The sequence below is a fragment of the Sturnus vulgaris genome, chromosome 16 (assembly GCF_052056855.1).
Source record: "Sturnus vulgaris isolate bStuVul1 chromosome 16, bStuVul1.hap1, whole genome shotgun sequence".
NCBI lineage: Eukaryota > Metazoa > Chordata > Aves > Passeriformes > Sturnidae > Sturnus > Sturnus vulgaris.
The window spans coordinates 13,585,152-13,605,692 of record NC_142258.1 but is presented as its reverse complement, the minus strand read 5'-3'; the positions used below and the strand labels follow the sequence as shown (position 1 = coordinate 13,605,692).

The 20,541-nt window shown below is 53.8% G+C and overlaps 1 protein-coding gene across 6 annotated transcripts; it reads right to left on the bottom strand.

Moving 5' to 3' along the window:
- Positions 1 to 43: 43 nt before the first annotated feature.
- On the bottom strand, positions 44 to 19,412 carry PGAP6 (post-GPI attachment to proteins 6). Of its 6 annotated transcripts, none has more exons than XM_088174545.1 (13): positions 18,079 to 19,412; positions 13,242 to 13,423; positions 11,583 to 11,790; positions 11,371 to 11,504; positions 10,759 to 11,024; positions 9,223 to 9,617; positions 8,488 to 8,581; positions 7,785 to 7,908; positions 6,996 to 7,132; positions 5,000 to 5,178; positions 4,073 to 4,219; positions 2,995 to 3,111; positions 44 to 2,556 (listed from the first exon to the last, which is right to left on the bottom strand). In XM_088174545.1, exons 2-13 carry the CDS (start codon positions 13,412 to 13,414, stop codon positions 2,260 to 2,262), a joined length of 2,271 nt encoding a protein of 756 aa, XP_088030671.1. In that variant the 5' UTR covers positions 13,415 to 13,423; positions 18,079 to 19,412; the 3' UTR covers positions 44 to 2,259. The 6 variants fall into 6 exon arrangements, with proteins under 6 accessions (XP_088030671.1, XP_088030669.1, XP_014746472.1 ...); XM_088174543.1 differs by lacking the exon at positions 18,079 to 19,412 and adding an exon at positions 17,391 to 17,547 and having other exon boundaries at positions 13,246 to 13,423; XM_014890986.2 differs by lacking the exon at positions 18,079 to 19,412 and adding an exon at positions 17,391 to 17,547 and having other exon boundaries at positions 9,298 to 9,617; positions 13,246 to 13,423.
- Positions 19,413 to 20,541: the final 1,129 nt, after the last annotated feature.

The following is a 20,541-nucleotide window of genomic DNA, read 5'->3' as shown; positions in this document are numbered from 1 at the left end:
TCCTTGAAGCCCTGTGATTGTGTGACTGCAGCCACCAGGCATCTGCCCTCAAATACCGTCACCTTTATTAAATTATAAAACTGTAAGCTTTAAAATTTACCATATAAAATAATTACAGGTATTAACAGCAAAGAAAAAAATAATATTTTTTTCTTCCCCAGACACAGGAATTTGCTCAAATTTTACCCAAAATAATTAACCCTCCCTCCTGGAGGCACCAAGGCCAGGTCAGCAGAGAGAGAGAAAAGCAAAAATTAACAATCAAACACAAAATAAACAATCACGTCAGCAGGATTTCTTGCCCCAAAGCTTCTGCTTCCAGCATGGAAATCCCTGAAGGGAAAGGTCCAATGAGGAATTATTGCTTTCTATGATAACCAGCAATACCCAGCCATATCAGTGGCATCAGGTCACACTGGTGGCACCCAGGTCACACTGGCAGTAGTCAAGTCACACTGGTGGCACCTGGGCCACACCGGCAGCACCTGAGTCACTCCAACAGCACCTGGGTCACACTGGAAGCACTCAGGTCACCTTGGCAGTACCCAGGTCACACCAGTGGTACCCAAGTCACACTGGCAGCAGTCAGGTCACACTGGTGGCACCCAGGTCCCACTGGCAGCTCCTGGGTGATGCTGGCAGCACCCAGACCAATCTGGTGACACCCAGGTCCCCCTGGCAGCACCTGGGTCCCACCCATGGCCCGGCATGGACGGCACGGCTGTGAAGGAGCAGTGGTCGCCTGCCACGGTGCTGGGGCCTCAGCACCGCTGTGCAAACTGAGACAGGGAAAAAAAAGTGCCTAAAAGTGGTAAAAGTGGGAGGAAGCCCTGAGGGCCCCATGTCCCCCTTCCCGCCGTGCTGCCCTGGATGGCAACAGCACAGGGAAACACAGGGGACACGGGTGAGGGGGGAATGACACTGCTGGGTGTAGACAAGTGCCCTTCACTTGTCCTGCACCTGCTTAAAAAGGGGTGACTTTGCAGAGGAAGGGGAGGCAGAGGGATAAAGTGCAGAGCTGAGCTGGGTGCTCTTCAAAGCAAAGAAAGAACCCAGAGGAGGCAAATCCTTCATTAAAAGCTCTTTCCTCCCCAAAGCCACCTGAGGAGGGGCTCCCAGCAGCACACACCAGGCTGACACAGCTGGAAGGATGTAGTTGGGCCCTTATCTGAAGAAGGATGGGCAAAGACAACTTCCCTGGTTGCCAAGTTCTGCCCTTGCTTTCTGTGTGCCCTGGAGTAAGGCTTAGATGAGACACACTGCAGAGGAGACCTTGGCCACCTGGGAACCCCTGGTGATGCTCCTGGCTGGGCTGGGACACTGCTGTGGCCTCAGGATCCTGCAGCACATCCAGGCTCTGAGGCACAGCAGGCTGGAGGAGCAGCTCAGGCACCACCCCAAACCACCTGTGCTGCCCAGAGAGAGCTCTGCCCATGCCAAACCCCCCAAAAGGAGGAAAACAGTGAATCCCTGAACACCATCAGCCTGGCTCCTTCCAGAGCTGAAGTTAGACTAAACCCTGCACTGCTGTGGGTTTCACAGCTCTGGCTGAGATGCTGCTGCTGCCTCCTGCATGTCCCCACATGGGGTTTTTCACATTCTTGCCAGGTCTGATCCTGAATCCAGGGCCCAAGTCCCAGCTTCATTCATCCCCCACAGAATCAGGACCAGGTAGGAGCAGCAGCAGCTGTTTCAGGAGACAGGCTCCAGACCCCCAAGGAGATGGCAGCCAAGGGCCCAGCATGTGTTGGGATCAGCTCCCTCCCTCCCCATCAGCACCAAGGGCACTTGGCAGCATTTGCTCCCCAGAACAGAAGTGTGTTCTTCTCTTGGGTTCAAGTGCTGACTGCAGGATGGCAGGGGAGGTCCCTGTCCCACATCCTCCACCAGGACGGGGTGCAGAGAAGAGCTCAGCAGCCAAAGCCTTGGCTCCAGCTCAGTGTGGGCTAAGCCCAAGCCTCATGGATGCAGCAGTAGGGGAAGAAGGGTTGGTGATTTCCCCCAGGGCTATGGGGAGGTGGGGGACAAGCTATTCCTTGATCTTGAACCATGAAAAGCCTGCCCCACCCCAGCAGAAAAGCAGAGGTGGCCTCAAACTTGCCTCCACAAGACCAGCCCAAACCATATTAATCTTTAAACCCAGTCCAGGCTGTGCCCTCCTGTCCGGGGAAGGAGCACATGAGAGGACTGACCCCAAGTGAGGGGCAGCCATGGCCAAGAGCAGCTTCCCCATCCCTCCACCCCTGTGACCAGGACAGGTCAGGTCACAGCATAGAGCTCCTCACGGTCGTTCTGGCAGATCTGATAGCGGCAGGTGAGCTTCTGGGGCCAGGCCCAGGGCTTCTTATGCTTGTCCCGAGGAGGGAGCAAGAAAGCAACACTGCAAGCCACCAGCACGTGCCAGATGCTGTGGGTGTAGTAATAGTTCTCATTGGTTTCCATGAAAGCGTACACTGAGATGGCAGTGAAAGCCAAGGTGATCCCTGGGAGGAGGTAGAAAACCCAGCGCTTCCACGAGGAGGGGTAGCAGTGCCTGCGCTTTGCTCCGTGGTGAACCTGGGGGGTCAGAGCACACGGGGGTTGAGCAGCCAGGCAGAGGCTGGGGCAGGGGGACACAGACCCCGGAGCACCTGCCAAGCCCCCAGGTGCTTGCTGTCCCTGAGGAATTCAGCCCCCCCGCTGCTTGGGCCCATCTCTGCTGTGCAAAAGCCCCCCAAGAGCTGTGGCACCAGAGCCAAGCTCAGATGCTTCAGCTCCTGCCCAGGGTCAAGCCACAGCCCGTGTTTTGGGACAGCACTGCAGCTCCAGGTCTGAGACCCAGAACCAGCTACTGCAGGGCTGGGAGGTGAATCCCTTGCCCTGCCCCCTCCACCTGGGTGTTTCAGGGTTTCAAGCCATGCCTGTGGATGGGCTGGAGCCTTGGATCTGCTCTACCACCACCATTCCCCACGGGGAGCAAAGGGCAGCAGGTCCTGCCTGGCTGCCCTCACTTACCCACGCTGTAACCATGATGAAGAGGGCGAAGAGGCAGGGACCCATCATGTTCCACACCCCTCTGCGGTCCAGCTGCAGGGACATGGCAATTAACAGGGTCCCCAAGATGAAAAGGACCTGGAAAAGAGACACCACCATTACTGTCAGGAGCTCATCTGTTGAGGGAGTACAGCCAGACATGCCAGAGGCAAGGAGAACCTCTTCTTCTGGCTACCCAGCTGTGCATCCACCTAAGAGTCAGGAAAAACAACTTCAAGAAGGAGAAACCACAGAACCCACGAACCTTTACCCCAAATCTCAGGGGAAATCTTCAGGCCCAGCCTCTACAAGCATGTAGGCTCACGAGCCAAACTGCTGGGACAAAACAAGCCAGGGTGGCTGTTGGAACCCTGGAAACAGGGAGTTTTGAACTTTCTGTGCTGTCAGGCACTGACCCCCAGAAGAGCACTGCTTTTGACTTGAGGCCTTGGAGAAGGCTTCCAAAGGTGAATGATGGAGTTAGAGTCACTAGTGTGTAGTTTGAATAGAAGTGTGTAATATCACATGGTGAAGGGTTTGGAATTTGGGGTTTTGGAATATAGTGGTACGTAGAGGGCAAGATGTAAGTTTTTGGGCAGAGGTTTTCTTTCTTCTTGTCCCTCTTCTTCTTCGGTTTAGGTAGTACTTTTTAATTAGATAGAAAATGCCACACTGCGGGTCACAGGTGTTTAGTCATTGCGTCAAGAGTAAAAAAATTTAGGTGTTAGTTTTTAATTGGACTGTTTAGCTTTAAAAGACCTTATAACAAACAAGATACATCACCATTTCTTCATTTTTAACTTGTTAGCTAGAAGTGCTGTAGCACTCACTGTGCTATAAATAAGAATTAATAAACAACTAAGTCTGCACATGAAATTCCGTTCCCGTGCTTTTAATCCCAACTCTAATTGAAAAAAATAAAAGAAGATAAAAAGTAATAGGTGGCATTGGGTGACAAACAGGCTCTGTCACCCAGCTGTGTCATTAAAATACAGTGGTGAGGGGACTCAGGGGACTGACTGTGGGATGGCTGGGCCATGTGGGGCCACCTGTCACTCACGTATTTCAGGATCTTCTTCAGGCGGGCCATGCACAGGATGGTGACCCAGATGGCCACCACGGAGCCCAGGAAGTCGCAGTACTGCAGGGTGTCATAGTCCATGATGCACAGCACAGCCACACCCGGCTGGTCACACGCGTGGTAGAACTGGGGACAAAAGCAAAGGTCAGAGAACCCAGCAGCACCACACGGCTCTCTGGGAATGGGAGGGGAGGCAGGAGAAGGCTCAGGATCCCTCCTGCAGTGGCTCCAGGAAGCTCCACCAAACCACTGTGGCCTTATGGAAAGCAGGTGAGAGCAGGCACTGCACTGTCCCAGCAGCTCTGGAAGGGCAGGACAAGGTGCTGGAGCCAGTCCAGAGGAGGGATGGAGTTAAGGGCACTGAGGCACCTGCTCTGTGAAAACAGGCTGAGAAAGTTGGGGCTGTTCAGCCTGGAGAAGAGAAGGTTGCATGGAGAACTCATAGCACCTTCCAGCATCTGAAGGGGCTACAGGGAAGCTGGAGAGGGATTCTTCTCAGGAACTGGAGTGATGGGACACGGAATAACGGGTACAAATTGAAAGAAGGGAAATTTAGGTTAGATATTAGGGAGAAATTTTTACTGTGAGCATGGTGAGACACTGAAACAGGTTCCCCAGGGAGGTTTTTGATGCTCCAGCCCTGGAACTATTCAAAGCCAGGTTGGATAAGGCCTTGAACAACTAGCTGTAGTGAGGGTGTCCCTATCTATGGAACTAGGTGATTTTTAAGGTCCATTCCAACCCCTTAACATTCTTGGATACAGTGTGCCCATGGAGGTGCTTGTTCAGTGATCCCAGAAGCTCCTTGTGGAGCTGCAGGATGGGCTGCTCCATCAAGGACTTCACTCTGGTGCAGCATTCCCAGAGCTTAGGGGGAGGTGCCAGGGGACACAAGGCAGTCCCTACCGTGGAGAAGAACATGGTGTAGGTGTAGACAGAGGCCTCCACCAGGTAGAAGCGATAGACAGCGACTGCAATGGCTGGCAGGAACATGAGATTGCTCAGGGTGAGCAGGAGCGTGGCCAAGTTCTGTGTGCCCACGGTCTGGGCCTTGGTATCATCTGTGCAGCTCCAGCCGCCCCAGCCTGCAGACAGAGAGGGGTGTGTGGATCTCAAAAGCCCTGCCTTGCCCTCCCACAGCAACCAGCAGGAGCCTGGCATGCCTGGGAAGGAGCAATCCCACACCCAGACTGTTCCTGAGCCCTTTCTCCATCAGCCTCTCCTGCTCTCATGCTGGTCTCATTACTGCTCACACACTCTGCTGTGGGAAGCTGGGGAACCCCAGCAGAGCTGTCTGGCTGCCCTGAGGACATTCCCCAGGCTGTCCCCATGTAGCAGAAGCCATCCTACACCCACACTGGCAATTTCCATCCCTGCAGTAACTCAACACACATGCTACTTGCTGGTGGAACATCAAGCACTCAAGGTTCAGATGCTTCATGTGATGGTATAAGTTGGGTGCAAGATCCCTACAGATCCCAGGAATCAGGTGGAGAATGATCCCCAGCACTGAGGAAGCCAGTGGGCTCCTCTCCTACCAGCCGTCATAGCAGGGCACACCCAAAACCAGGTCAGGCTGCTCTGGACCCTCCCCAACTGACTTTTTAAGATCTCCAAGGATGGAGACCTGGAACCAGTGCCAAAAAAAAACCAGCTCTGAAGTGGGAAAAAAAATGTATCTTCTTCAATTTAGGTGAAAATTTCCTTGCTGCAGCCAATGTCTGTGGCCTCTTGCCCCTCCCCTGTGCTCACACTGCATAGCTGGCTCCAAGGACCCTGTAACCTCCATGGGCAGCAGAAAGTGTGACTGGTCCCACTCCAGCTCCTCTTTCACAGGCTGAACAAACCCACTGCCTCAGCCCATGGTGACATCCAGGGCTGCACAGGAGACTGGGAGTGAAAATTTCCTGAAGGACAGTGCCTGACACAAAACATAACACTCACCCTCTGACTGGATACCAAGGACTGAGCTAAGGCAATCTTTATGAACACAAATCTACCTCTTCTTTTTAAAAATTATTTAAATTATTTTAATTAAACATTAGGATGCCCATGCCCTCCTTTTGAAAAAAAGGAGGTCAGCCACAGGGCAGCAGGAGTATGTGCAGGCACTCCATGGTCAAAAAGCAGAGTTAACTGTAGTATCCATCCCATTCCAGAGCCACTGGAACCCACAGCAGCAGCTCTGCCCCGTGTGCTGGCTCCCTGCCAGGCAGAGCCCAGGGAACCTACTCTCCCTGGTTTATTTCTGGGTCATGAATATGCAGATGGGGCATTTTGCTCGGAGTGATTCAGCAGAAAGCTGCCCTCAGCCTGATTCCCCAGTTGCCTTAAGGTGCTCAGTGCTTCCCAGAACCTTGCAGCCCTCTGGGAAATTGGGATGCTGCTCTCCATCTCTCTCCTCACCCATCATCAGCACTGCAGCAGGGAACCACAGTTTGCCATGTCCTTCTGCTGAGAACAGGTGCACAGACCCACCCAAGCACAGCAGAGCTCATCTTCCCTACACCACAGATTTCCCAGGCCATTAAGATAATTAGGAGCTGACACAGATATTCCTCCTCCAGGGGCACCTCTGAGTCTAAGGCTCCTGGCAGGAGACACAGAGGGACCGCAGCCCAGCCTCATCACATTCCTACACAGCAAACCTCCCTGACAGGCTATGACACAGGCATTTTCAGGCACCCTGATCTCTCTGGGGACGCTCAGAAGCATTTCTCCAAGCCCTGGGGGACTCCAGGCTGTCTTCATCCCAATTCCCCATCACCCCTGGGCATTTCCCCAGCCACTGTGACGCTGCTGGCCACGGCAGACCCCAGGCTCCCCCACTCAAACTCCACCATTTCAAACTGTGCTGGCCCCTCGGGGAGGATGGCAAAGCCCCCCAGGGAAAGGCACTCACCAGCCTTGCAGCTGCAGCCAGCATAGAGGTAGCCGTGCCTGCGCAGGAGGCTGCACTGCCCGTAGGGCCCGCAGTCGTTGAAGCAGGGGGTGAGGTACGCCAACACTGTCACCTTGGCCTCGGCACTGCTGCATTCCCTGCAAGGACAGCACGTCCCCTTGGTGCCACAGGCCTTGGGACAGCCCTGTGCTCTGCTCACAACAGGCCATGCTCTGTGCAAGCTCCCTGCTGTTTCAGGACCTGCTCCATCTCCCCAGGAGCCAGGAGCAGATGCTGCTCCCTCGCCATTTGGGCTGCCAAACTGATGTGCAGGTGGGTGTCAGCTCCCCACAGACTCCTATGGCAGACCCCAGGGCCCATGACTGTCCTCAGGACTAGTGTCACCAGTGCTGTTTTGCATCATGCACTTGGCTCCTTACAAAATAAATCAGCAGGAAGGCAAATAGCAGGAATTCAGGCACAGCTGCCTGCACCTTAGAGACCTCCCAGAAGGGTGACAGCAGCAATTATGTCCCAGTTTATCACCTCTGAATCCACCTGGGGAAGGGGAAGCTCAGCTATGCAGGCTCTGCCATCTGCAGTTTCCGTGAGCTGTGCCAGCTCAGCATCAAACAAGATGCTTGGGTGCTCACAAGTGAGCAGGGCCACCCAGCTCCTTGTCCCCCTGCAGCCCCAGTTCAGCTGCCACCAGGTGAGAGGAGCCCACAGCCCGGGCAGCAGGACGGGGGGTCAAGTTTGTTCACAGAAGCCAAGGGCAGTGGGATGTAGCGGGATGAGATCCAGACTCACCCCTGTCCCCTGGGGCACAGGAGCTGCAGGGACAGGAACCAGTCATCTGTCTGTGGGTACAGGACAATCAGCATCGCTTCTGCAGAGGACGTGCTCACACTCAGAGGGTAGCCCTGGGAAAAAGCTGAGAGAAAAGAGGGTGCTATGATGTGCCAGGGCTTGAGGAAAAGGGCCCACAGCAATCCCAGGCTGAGACTGACTACACAGGAATCAGCTGCCTCCTGTGGCTCCTTGCTCCCATGCTCCAGAGGAACCAGAGGCATGGAGAGGACCCCTGCTCTCAAGACCCTTTTCCTTGAGATGTCAGTTTTTTCTTTCATCTCAGTTCCTGGTACATATCTGGGCAGCACAGGGCACCTGGAACAGCCTGTTGTATTGGCTGGTCCTGCAGTGCACAGCTTAACTGCTTTGCACACCAGCAGTAACCTCACCATCCCCAACCCTCCTGCCAACAAGGCTGGAAGAGCCCCAGCTGGTAACCAGACCTTCCTTTGGTGGAGACCATCTCGTGGTGCCAAGACCACCACCTGCACCCCACCACCCTGGGAATGTGCCAGCACTAAGACCTCATGAGAGTTTGTGCAAAATCTGTTTCTTTGGGACACACCATGAAGTCCTGAGTCAGTTAACAGCTCGCCAGGTCTAACAGCAGAGCCCTGAGGTGACACAGCTGAGCTGGTGGCAGTGCCAGCATCTCTCCTACCTGTGCTGCAGTTCCGTGTGGCGTTGAGGGACAGCACTGGTGAAGCAGCACTCACACAGGCTGCCACAGTGGCATTGGCCAGGCTCACAGATGTCTGTGCAAACAGAGCAGTGTTCCATGTTAGAGTGCCCAATGCCATCCCCCTTCCCCATTCCTTTCCCACAGTGCCCATGGGACAATAAATCCTTCGGGTCAAGTCACCCAACAATTCAGAAGGTTTCTTTTTCACTAGACATTGTGCTACCACTGTGCTATGTCATGGCTGAGAGGCAAGAGACCCTCGTGGGGGACCCTGCCAGGGGAACTGCCCCAAAGCTGGGATACCCACACATCATTTCAGCACTAGCACAGGGGAGACACAACTCAGAGTCCACAGGACATCAGGGCTGAGCCCTGGTCTGGCCCCCAAGAAGTTTAATGGAATTTCACAGGGCTGATTTTGGTGGTGGTGGAGGTGAGGTGTCACTGAAGGAGCCTGGGAATCAGTGACTGGGACAGGCACATCCCTGGGTTGCCCTGCTCAGCCTCCTCTCCTGGTGGCAAGGTGCCAGGCTCCCATGGAGAAGATGGCATTGCAGCTGCTTTCCATTTAGTCTCCTCTGCGTCACTGCCACCACACACTGCAGGCTGTGGCATTTGAATTGGAGCTGGCAGGTGGGGCATGCTGGAAGCAGCTAAAAAAGGCTCAGAGTATTTTGTAACAACAGAAAGAGAAATAGTCCCACTGGTACCTACAACTGTGGAGCTGCAGCCCAGGAGCAGGGACAAGCCCTGCCAAGGGGACACAATGCCATCCACCAGCCTGCACACCTTGTTGAGCAGCAGATTGAGCACGAGGGATCCGCCGCTGTCCATGCCCGTGTTCAGGTTGAGCAGGAGCAGGGTGGGGGCCAGGGAGCTCACGGGCACGCTGGGGCCGTTCAGGAGCCGGTAGCGCACGGACACCACGTCCAGGTCCTCCCTCACCACGGGCTGGCTCTGCAGGCAGGAGCTCCTCTGGCTGGACACGTTGTGTGGAGCCTCTCCTGCAGCTGGAGCAAGGCTGCCTGCTGCTCCTGGTCTGGCACCAGCCTGGCTCTGGTTTAGGCTGATGAAGTTAAGGAAGGAACTGGCGCTTCCTGGTCTGCAAACTAGAGCAAAACAGGACAGGAATCAGCACAGCCAGGTCCAGCACCTCAGCCGGGCAGGGCCCCGGCAGACCCAGTGCTCCAAGGGACAGCACAAACTGGGGAGTTTCAGGTGGTTCATGCCCTGCATGATCTGTCCCTGAGGCACCATCTTTGCAGGAGGAGCATCCACAAGTTGGGACATGCTGGGAGCCAGACGGTGGCACAGTGGGTGGAAGCACCCTGGAGCTGCAGGGAAGGGGGAACAGAAGAAGGGATAACACAGCACCAGCAAGGTGCCCAGGGAGTGCTCACTCGCCAGCAGCAGAGCTCAGCACTCGGCTGTTCCACAGCCACAGGCTGCACTAAAGTCTCTCCCAGCTCCCCATATGTGAGCAAACAAAGCTGAGCAGGAGGGAGAAGCCAACCCAGTGGAGCTCTGGGCACAGGCCATCACACTGAGGCAGATGGAGCTGAATGGGACACATGGAGTCCCACTTCTGGAGACTGTCCATTGCTCCCAGAGACTCCTGTGCTATCCTCTAACACCTCTGCTGCCTATGCCAGGTCTTCCAGCACAGAGGAGGCTCTGCTTTGAAGAGGAGAAGAAAACTTTTAAAATGTACCTAGTTGGTGAGCTTCCAGCAGTCAAACAGGGATTATGGTCATGTAATAGCTGCAAATGTGCCACAATCACAAGGATCTTGTGACCACCTGAGCCATGTAGTGTCACTGGAAATGGTGACACCCCCTTACAACAAGTCCAGACATTTCCCCAAGGAAACCTCTGTGAGGTGGTTTCCTGCCTGTAGCCTGTTCTTGGTCAATTGATAGTCAACACAGCCCTAGTCTGGTGTACCACAGAAAACTATTTTCCCCACCAAATTTTAAGCCAGCCACCCCTTCCCAAACAACCTCTAGAAAAATAACACTGAACTTCTCAGATGTTTTCAAACAGGCAGCTGTAGCAAAAGCCTCTCTGGGGTGAACACCAGAGTTTTCAATTTTGTCCCCGAAGCAAAGACTAGGGCGTCCAAGAGGAGGCAACCAGCATGATGGGGAGCACAGACCACTATAGCCAGGCACCCAAAGACCCAAGGGGGACAGAGCACACATAGACTTCCCTCTGGTCCTTCCCTCATGGCTAAAGAACACGGAATCCCACCTGTGAAAGAAGCCAGCATCTCCACTGACACGCTGGCATTGGCAGTGCCGAGACTCTCCACCATGATCTGCAGCCACTTCTCCCAGGGGGGCGAGTCCAGGGCCAGGCTGCAGTTGATGCTCCCTGTGCAGGTGAGGCTCCTCTGGAAGGACTGGGGCAGGGTGATGGAGCCCAGCAGCACCCTCACAGTGCAGGCTCTCTGCTCGCTGGTGATGCAGCTGCTCAGCTGGAACCGCATCCCTGCAGCGTGTTTGGGAACGAAGACCCTGCAGGGAGAGGGAGCAGCAGTTTGCAGAGCTTGTACTCTCAACACAAGCCAGGTCCCCAGGGCTTTGTGACAAGAGCTAGACCGCCCTGGTTGGTGCTGTGAAAAATCTTTCCCGAGGCAAACATCTGGAAGAACTAAAATTCCTGCAGTGGAATCTATGACCACTTGGGAAGAGTTGGAGAAAGGTGCTCGTGTGCTCCCCGTGCAGACCCTACCACTGCTGCAGGGAGCTCAGCAAAAGGCTCCAGCCCCATGCTGGAACAACTCTGGCTTCCCCATAGCAGCTCATATGGGAAATCCCACCCCACCACGCCCTCAGGTGCCCACCCACTGCTCCCACTCACTTGACATGCAGTGGCTTAGCAGGCGAGACAACGGTGTGTGGCATGGGGACACCAGGCTCCAGGACAGGCATATCAGTGAGTCTGAGCACAAACATATCTGCCTGGAACATATAGGGGCATGGAGTGGAGAAACCCTGCAGGAGGGGAGAGCACAGGGGTCAGCTGTGGTCATGATGAGACACCCGGGGCAGGGCACTGGGCAGGGGCCTCACCTTCACCTCGATCCTGCCCGCAGCCTCGGGCAGGTGGGCAGCGATGAACCAGTCCCCTGCAGCAGGGGTGGTGACATTCACAAAGGTGGTGTTCTGCACTGCACTGCTCAGGGTGATGCTGATGTTGTAGGAGGGACGGACGGTGGCGTTGGCAGGAAAGCGAGTGCCCAGAGGGTTGATGACAGGAGGGGCTCCGTGGCGAAAGTGCCTGGGAGAAACCACAGTGAGAGCAAACTCAGGGATGCGCAGACACTGGCAAGATAAACTGGGATACAAACTGGCCTGGGATCAGAAAGGGAGCAGGCTGGAAAACCCCACATTTTCAAGTGGAGTCATCATTTTAATCTGGTCAGGATTGTCTGCTATTAGCTTATCTGGGATTTATTTAGAGATTGGTTTAACTTGGCAGCTTATTAAGATTTACACGGTTCCATCAAGCCTGGAAGCAAATTTCCAACACTTGCTAAGGCTAAGCCCCACCCACAGACTAGTGCTTTATAACCATCAGCAAATTCCCCATATAGGGAAAATCATCCACAAAGAACTTTAATTTTCTAGCTAAGATCTGCATCTTCCTATTTCTTCTTTTAAGGAAGGCAAACAGACAGACTGAAAAGACACTTTCCAAGGAAGGCCCATTTTACAGACTTCAGTACAGCAGCACTTCTGCTTTCCAGATAAGCCCAGCATTTGAAGCAGCAGAAACACACACAGCTGAGGAATGTGGGAAATATTTATTCAGTCAATTTGGCATTTAATTTGATTGCTTTTGGACTGCACTGCAACAGGTCCGGCAAGTAGACATGACAGGTGATATGTTATTACCCCTTGGAGCTTATCTGGGTTAGCCATCACTTCTTGGATTATTGTTTAGCTGCTGCCTTGCCCCTCATGTCCCCAAACTACTGGAAACCTTTCTGGGAAGCAGAAAGGAGGAAGAATATCTGTACCAGGTTGCTCAGGAACAACTAGGAGTGCCAGTCTCCCCAGGACAGACCAGGGAAGCATAAGCCAAGCAGCTTCAGTCACTCCCAGATCTCTGTGGAAGGGGTGCCAGGGTACAACTTGCTGAGGAAGCTTGGTGTCCTTCAAAGATAAAGCTCAAAATCTGGCAAGTTTTGGACCTCAAATCCTTCAACAAGTCAAGTACTGTTTTAAGCAGCATTTCTTTCACTGATGTTGAATTTGCAATCTTCTCGTGCTCCTGTATCCACTCAACACCACATTCCTCTCCTATCTCTGCTCCACAAAGTGCCCCCAAATCTCCTCAGTTCTGTACTGGGCAGTTTGCTCATCTCCAACCAGTCTGGGTCTGCTCAAGTCCATTGTAGTCCTGCCACACCCTTTGGCACCGTGTGCAGGTTCTGCCAGGCCAGGAGCACCTCTGAGCAGCACACCTGCCTCACTGTGAAGCTCTCTCCAGTGCCCTAAGGGGTCTCTTGGACACCACACCTGAGAGGCAGCCCCAGATCCTCTGGTAACATGAACACAAAACACTCCTACAGATTTAAACACAGACTCAGTCCTGCTGCATGAAGAAACTACAGCTCCTGCAGCTGAGGAACTGCCCAGCCTCCACAGCCAACCAGCCCCAGCCACGAGTGACCAGGACAAGGGGGCAAGAAGGCCACAAGGACAAGCCCTGGCACGGGGACATACATACACAGTGATCTCCATGCTGGTGCACTCGGGGCCTTTTCCCCGGGATGCCTGCAGGAGCCAGCGCAGCAGCACGGTGTCCTCTGGCACGTGGAAGTGGAAGAGCTTGGCATTCCCATACCAGCTGTAGAAGGACAGCTTCTGTGCACTCTGAGAGAAGTACTCGGAGACATACAGGGAGTCTGGAAGGGAGAGAGCACAGCAGTTGGTGGAGGAGCTGCTGGGGGCAGGCTGCAGGCCTTTATCCACCCACAGAAGCACACAGGAGGCCTAATGTTTCCTGGAAAAGTGCACTTTGTGTCCCTGATTTCTCATTTCAGTCCCATTAGACATGCAGTGATCCAGCCAGAACCACCCACATGCCTACTACAAAACCATCACCCTGAACCAGAGAGCACTAACAGATGCCTAAACTACACTCTGAGAAGATAAGAGATCACCAGAGACACCAAGGAGGAGGAAAAGGTCAGGAGGAAAGGTTGATGGCAGGAGGAAAGGTGATGGAATAGGCAGCAGGAAGCCCCGGGGCACAGAGCAGAGCAGATGGGTGCAGGCAGCACAGGGTGCCCTGTGCCCCAGCAGTTTATGGTGCCAAGAGCTGTGCCCTTGTCTCTGCTGAGCTTATGGGCTGATGTTTCACCTGGGCAGAGAGTGAAAGGACAGGGGGGATGATTTTAAACTAAAGGAGGGGAAGATTTAGATTGAATGTTAGAAGGAAGTTCTTCCCTGTGAGGATGAGGAAGCACAGGGTGCCCAGAGAAGCTGTGGCTGCTCCATCCCTGGAAGTATCCAAGGCCAGGCTGGACAGAGCTTGGAGCAACCGGGTCTGGTGGAAGGTGTCCCTGCCTATGAGATGATATTTAAAGGCCCCTTCCAACTCAAACCATTCTGTGGGTATCCATTTACCCAGCTCAGGACACAAGCACTGTCTTCCTATGACACACAACATTACGAAAATTCATGTCCTGCAAATGTAACTCTTTCAGACACACCTTCTAAAGCCTAACGATTTTCCTAGCTGGAAGAAAGGCTGCTGGGATAGTGAAAACAGCCCCAGGGTAGGCTGAAAGGGCATGCAAGAGGATAACAGCTACTCAGTCAAAGTGCCATCAGGACAAACTAGATTCTCCATCCCTCTGCCCTGCTATACACCTGCAGATTACCCCCAGCAAAATTATACATTACCCAAACCCGCCAGACTGCAGCTCAGGGCTGGAAAAAAAGCATCACATCAGCTGAGAAAGGGATAAACTGCACAGAGACAGCAGAACCAAGGCCATCCAAAACCAAGGCTCGTAACACTCAGCAAGAAGGTAGAAGTCTGTATTTTCATGTGTCTGTGGAGTGCTTCCTGATGCTCCTTTCCTACTTCGGAGTCCCCAGAGTGGGGAGAAACTGTGGCACTTTTCAGAGGCAGATTCCTCATATGTGTCATAGAACAGCAGTGAGGGTGAGTTAACTCGCCTTCCCTCAAAGCTGCACAGGGTCGTGCTGGAAACACAGAGGACCCAACTGCGTGTAAGAAAGAGGAAAACAATCCTCGGGCAGGACAGATCCTTGGGATGCACTTCCTGCCAGGAGGAATCTAATCCTAGCAGGAACTACGATCCATGCCCCAGAGGAGGACACTCGCCGGCCTGCACCCACGGCCCCGCAAGGAGACAGGAATGGTAATCATGGGTTTAACTCCTTGGCAACTTCCCAAGCCGAAGCCTGCGGGCATCCTGCAAGTCCAGCAGGGAAAGGAGGAAACAGGAAAGCGAGAAATACCAGCCACACCAGGCAGCTGTAGGATTTGTTCCTGAAGGAAGAGCGCGGCTGCCTGACCTTGCCGCAGGGGCTGCCCCAGCCGCGGGGCCAGCCAAGGGAGCCGAGCTGCAGCACCTTCATGCACAGAGACACGAAAGGACAGAGGGAAAAGTGAGCCTTGAGCACGACAGGCACAGCCCCTGGGCAGAGCTGTCCCCCTGCAGTCCCCACGCTGGGGTCACACTGCTCTCCAGACCACAAAAGGGGCTTTTCAAACCAGTGCTCCCCGGCTGGAAGGCTAGCGCAGGGCGGGGGTGCTGTGGACAAGAGCTGGCTGTGTCCCTGCAGGCCCAGGGACATTTTCCACACCGGGGCTATGGAAAGGAGCAGGCTTTCATCAGTGGTGTCTGTACCCTCAGCACACTCCACACACACTTGGCACACTCGTTTCTGGCGGTCCATGGAGACATTTGGGCACAGGATGAGGGTAGGCAGGGACACAAAGCGTGATTAGAGCTGGGAGAACCCTGGTCCTTCTCCATGCAACAGGTCCCATCAGACAACCTCCAACCTACAACCTGCCCCAAGCCCAGCAGCTGCCAGCCACAGCCACCACCCATCCTGCACGTCCTCACGAAGCCAAAGCTCCCTTCGTGTGGGTTTGGGGGAGGAGAGGGGGGCAGGACAACTGCAAAATTAAAAACTCCAGCACTCAGCAGTGCTTTTTATTAAAGACTGGTCAATTATGTGGAGCGAGCTCAAGAGCATTACCAGAGCAGGCAGACCTGCCCTGCCCACGCACTGCCTGTCACCAGGTAAGCACCAGCTGGGGCTGTGGACAAAGTCCACTGACAAACAGCTTCTGGTGGTGACAAGGGCTGAGCCCCTGCTCACAGGCTGTGCTGGGCACCCAGAGCTGCACCAGCAGCCTGGTATGTGACTCTCTCCACCCAGGCTGACAAGGAAATACCACAGATAAACGGAACATCAGCACAGAAGAGCCTGAAAGACAGGTCACTGCAGCCGAAACGTGTGCTCTGGCAGCCCATTTGCATCAAGAGAGAGTTCTCTGGCATGTGCTGTGCTCTGTGTGTGTCCATCCCCATCTATTCAGTCTGCTCGATGCCAGCATAGCAGCACCTGGAAAGTCCCACTTGACTGTTCCATGATGTGAAACAAGCCTTAAACTGAGCAAGAGACGCATCCAGTGGATGCTGTTTTCCATCCTCTTCCATACAGATTTTGCATAAGCAGATTTCAAACGTATTCTGCGAAAAACAGAAGTGTTTTAAGACAAGGAACAGAACGCAGTAGAATCCCTGATGCACAGAGGAGACACATTATTTCAATTTCAGAGTAAAGAGTCACCAGCTTGGGTTTGTTTGTCCAAAGATGATCTCATGGTAGTTTTAGGAAATAATACCTTGACTGTGGGTTTCACAGGGCGTCCCATCAAAGGGATGAAGCCCTCATTTCAAAGCAGACACCGTCTAAAGCTCCAGAGTTGATGAGCCTGACTCAAGAAAAGACGGCTACATTGCAGGATGTTTTCCCACTTACAGTGTAATAGAAATCCTGTTCCTTTAGCCCAGGTCTAAAATCCACCTACAAATGTTGCAGAACAAGGACCCTTTGCTCTCCTGGGGAGCAGCTGATCATTGCCAGTGCCCAGATCTAACCCTACCGAGGCATTCCCTACCGAGGCATTGCCACAGCCGGCGGGACGAGCCCAGCAGCACACCTGAGGCACAGGGGAGCTCTCCAGGGCTGGAACCCAGCGAGCAGGATGCCAGAGCAGGGTGGGCCTGGGGCACGGGGCCATCTCACCCGCGGCTCCCCGAGAACCTCACGCTCCGCGGGCTGTGAGGAAGCGATAACCATCATCATCAACAGGACCACACGGGCAGAACGAGCCGACCTCCGGGACGGGGCGAGCAGGTGAACAACCTCACCCCCCAAACCTCTCCACCGCCACAGCAGCTCCGGAGAAGGGGGCACAATCCCCGCGGGACCCCAGACCCACCGCTCTCCCAAAATCCCCGCTCCCATCCATCCGTCTGCATGCGCTGGAAGTAAAGTAACCTGAAAAGAAGGCGAACCCAAGGAAATCAACGGCTGCAAACACAGCAGACACTCGCAGAGTGTCTGACCTCTCACTGCTCTGCAGGGCCGGCACAAGCGCTGCTCCCCGGGGATGCTCCAGAGCCCCCGACTCCCTCGGGAAAGAACGAAGCCGCCCCAAAGTCACTGCAGATCCACTCCGGCAGCAGCTGCGAGACCCGGGGCAGCTCCCGGGGCTCCCTCAACATCACCCTCCGCTTTCCCCCCGCCGCCTCTGTCCCCCGCGACCCCGCCGATCCCATCCCCGCCGATCGCCCCGTCCCGCCCGCCGGGACTCACCGGGGCCGGTGCGGTTGGCGCGGCCGGCGGGCAGCGCCAGGAGCTGCAGCAGCAGCAGCAGCAGCCGCGGCAGGGGCGGCCCGGCTGCCCCGGCCATGGCCGCCCGCCGTGCCCCGGCCCCGCCGCCTGCCCGCCCGCCCCGCAGCGCCGCCGCCGCCGCCGCTTCCGCCGCCCGCCCCGGCCCCGCCCCGGCCCCGCCCCCGCGGCACCGGCAGCCACGAACCGGGAGGGACGGAGCGGGGCTGCCCGCGGAGCTCCCAGCCGAGCGCACCGCCCCGCTCCGCCCTGGGAGCCCTGGGATGCACCTCGGAGCATCCCGGGCACGGGGCGCAGAGCCCCGGGGTGCTGCCCCTGACACTCCTGGGGGTGCTTCTCGGCGCCGTGGAGGCCGAGGAAGGTGGTAATGGGAGATCAGTTCAAGCTGAAGTCACAAATATTCGCATGCCTCGGTCATACCCGGACAGGCCAGCCCGCCGTGTCCCCGCTCGGACGGGAAATCACCGGGCAGGCTCAGCCCCTCGGCTGATGGGTGATTTAATGCTCGTTCTTGCAAAGCCCGATTGCTTTCTCTGCTCTCACGTATCTGCCATGTTCATAAGACTCACGGGAGATGTGGCTTTCATAGGCATGGCCAAATTATTCTCTGATTTTCCAGCTGAATTTAAAAGAGTCAATGATTTTATTTTACCTGCGTTTTCCTTGGGATACCCTCTGATGTGTTGCCTAGCAGAAATAATGCAGCTTGGGGACAGTCTTTGAGTCCTTGCTCAGGCAAAAATCTCACTACTCCCTTACAGGTCAGCTTAGTTGAGGACTTCAGACCTGTTTACAGTCAACTACAGGCTCCCTGGAGATGGAGTTTCTACTTCTGGAGCTCAAAGTCTTTGCTGCTTGCTCTCACTAGATGTTACTCTTTGTAATAAATTCCTGAGGCATGGGAAGGAAATCCCCTGGGGAAGTGCTTGTCATTTTCTAGGAACGCTGACATCACCAAAATCCCAGTCAGAGCAGGCTGTGTGCTCAAAACTGGTAATGTCCTTATCTGATTTTGGAGAAGACTTCCCTGAAGTCAGCCAGAAGCTTGAGCACATAAAGCTCAAGGGATGGAAAAGGACTATTCTGCTAATTTCCAGTTTCAGTTTGTTCACTGCCTGTTCGTTTGCCCCTGTGTGATACTATCATTGGATTTTCAGAGCTCCCCTTCTAAGAGGAAAACAAACAAACCCTTCTGTCCTCATTCTACATTAATTTAGCCTCCAACTCAACTTTTAAAGATATCAGCTCATCTTCAATCAGCCCTTATTACTTTCTTGAAATGCTCCTTCTAGCTATTTTCCTCTTAAAAGAGAAAAAAAAAAGACATTTAGTATCAAAGACCTGAGCATAAATTAAGCTTATCTAACACAATCTGCAGAGTCAGATCCAGAATTCGTTACAATACCTATTTTTTTTCACAGCTTAGGTCCCTTGGAGTTGCTTGTTTCCAAGAAAAGCATTCCAATGTTCACTGTAACTATGTGGATGGATGCTCTAGGACATTCCACCTCCAGACTGACAGCTGCTCCAAACACATGAAAATGTTGTCATTGGCTTAGTGACTGTCTGGGCTGCTCCTTTTCCCTTTGGCTAGGCAGCCTTGCAGCCTCAGAAGGGGTGAGATTGGGCCAGGGAGGGTCTCCTTTTGGCTGCAGAGCTGGGGCTGGGGCTGAAGCTGGGGCTGGAGAAGCTGAAGGTTCCTCCACTTGCACAGGCAGGGCTGCAGGTGGATCACAAAGAGCAGACAGAAGATACAGCTGCAGTGGCATCTGCCTCATCCAGTGTGGCATCAAGAACCCAGAGGATTCAGAAAACCACGGGGGGGTTCTGTCTGAAGCCTGAGGCACCATGGCTGTGCTGGGACCAGGGTTCTGTCTGAGTCAGTGACACTCTGACTGTGGTGTTGGTGTCCCTGTGATGGTTAGGGCTGACCACTTCTGCTGCTTGCTCTTGGTCTATGAGTCCTGAACACAGCCCTTTAGCAGGAAGACTCTGCTCTGGAGAGTGTACAGTGTTTCAGACAGGCTTGTGGAGAAGTCTGGATTATATACTGGAAGTATCCCTCTTGGAGGTAACAACCTGGAAAAATAAATAATGGTGGCCTGTGCAAATTGGATTTATGGAGCTTTAACAGTGCTGACCCATGAATTTTGATAAATACATTTCTACTATTAATAAAGGCACTGAGCTGCTCAGCTATTGAGGGATGTCTAAAAGCTTTCTGGATGAGCAGCTGCAATGCACATTTTGCTGTGTTGCTTTCCATAAATCCATAGCTGGGATCCTCCTGGCCATGTGCAAAAGTCTCTGGAGAGAACAGAGCTGGCACAGTCTGCTCCCCTATCTCTGTTTGATCCTAGTGCAAGGAGTAAAAAAGTGGCACTGACTGAAAAACTCTCTGTTTTAACCATCTTCAGCTAGATCTTCATTGAATTATGTCCACCCAGCAGCTTGACTTGAAGTCACTGTGACAGGGGAAGGACGAGTATAATGAAGAACTGTACCCCAGGACTAGGGACCAAAACTCTGCTGTTAGAGTTGCAGTTTTAGCTTTTGACAGAAAAGTCAGATGATGCTCCATCACTGCAGGAGGCTGCTGAAAGGATGTTTGATGTACTCTGTGGAACTTTGCTGTGTGCAGCTCTCAGTGTTACTCACAAATGGAAAAGCAGAAGGTTAATCCTTTTAGTGTAGATAAAGAGGGTGACCTGGATAGGGAAGTATGATTTAAAACAGAGGAGGCTGAACTTAAACCAGCTATTACAGCTCAGGAAAAAGATGCTGGAGTCCTCACTGATGATTTGCCAAAACTGTAGCCTTGATGTGCAGCAGGGAAAAAAAAAACAAACAAAAAACCAACAAAATACGGTGATGTCATCAGGAAAGGCTTGTGATTGCAAAATAAGAAAGAGAGTATCTCCTGCCTGTTGTGTAACAACTTGGTGCACCCACATCTGTGCAGGCCTGGCCTCTAATCATAGAATCCTATAATCATAAAATAATTTGGGTTGGAAGGGACTTTTAAAGGCTGTCTAGTTCATCCCACCTGCCATGGGCAGGGATGGCTTCCACTAGGTCAGGTTGCTCAGAGCCCCCTCCAACCTGGTCTTGAAAG

Excerpts from the sequence above, each read along its gene's own strand:
- PGAP6 (XM_088174543.1), bottom strand. The coding sequence starts at position 17,487 with ATGGCCGGGGCAGCCGGGCCGCCCCTGCCGCGGCTGCTGCTGCTGCTG. Across the intron at positions 8,582-9,222 it reads TGGGCTGCAGCTCCACAGTT|ACATCTGTGAGCCTGGCCAA; the intron begins GTAGGTACCAGT and ends CTGTTTGCACAG. Across the intron at positions 3,112-4,072 it reads TGAAGAAGATCCTGAAATAC|GTCCTTTTCATCTTGGGGAC; the intron begins GTGAGTGACAGG and ends TCTCTTTTCCAG.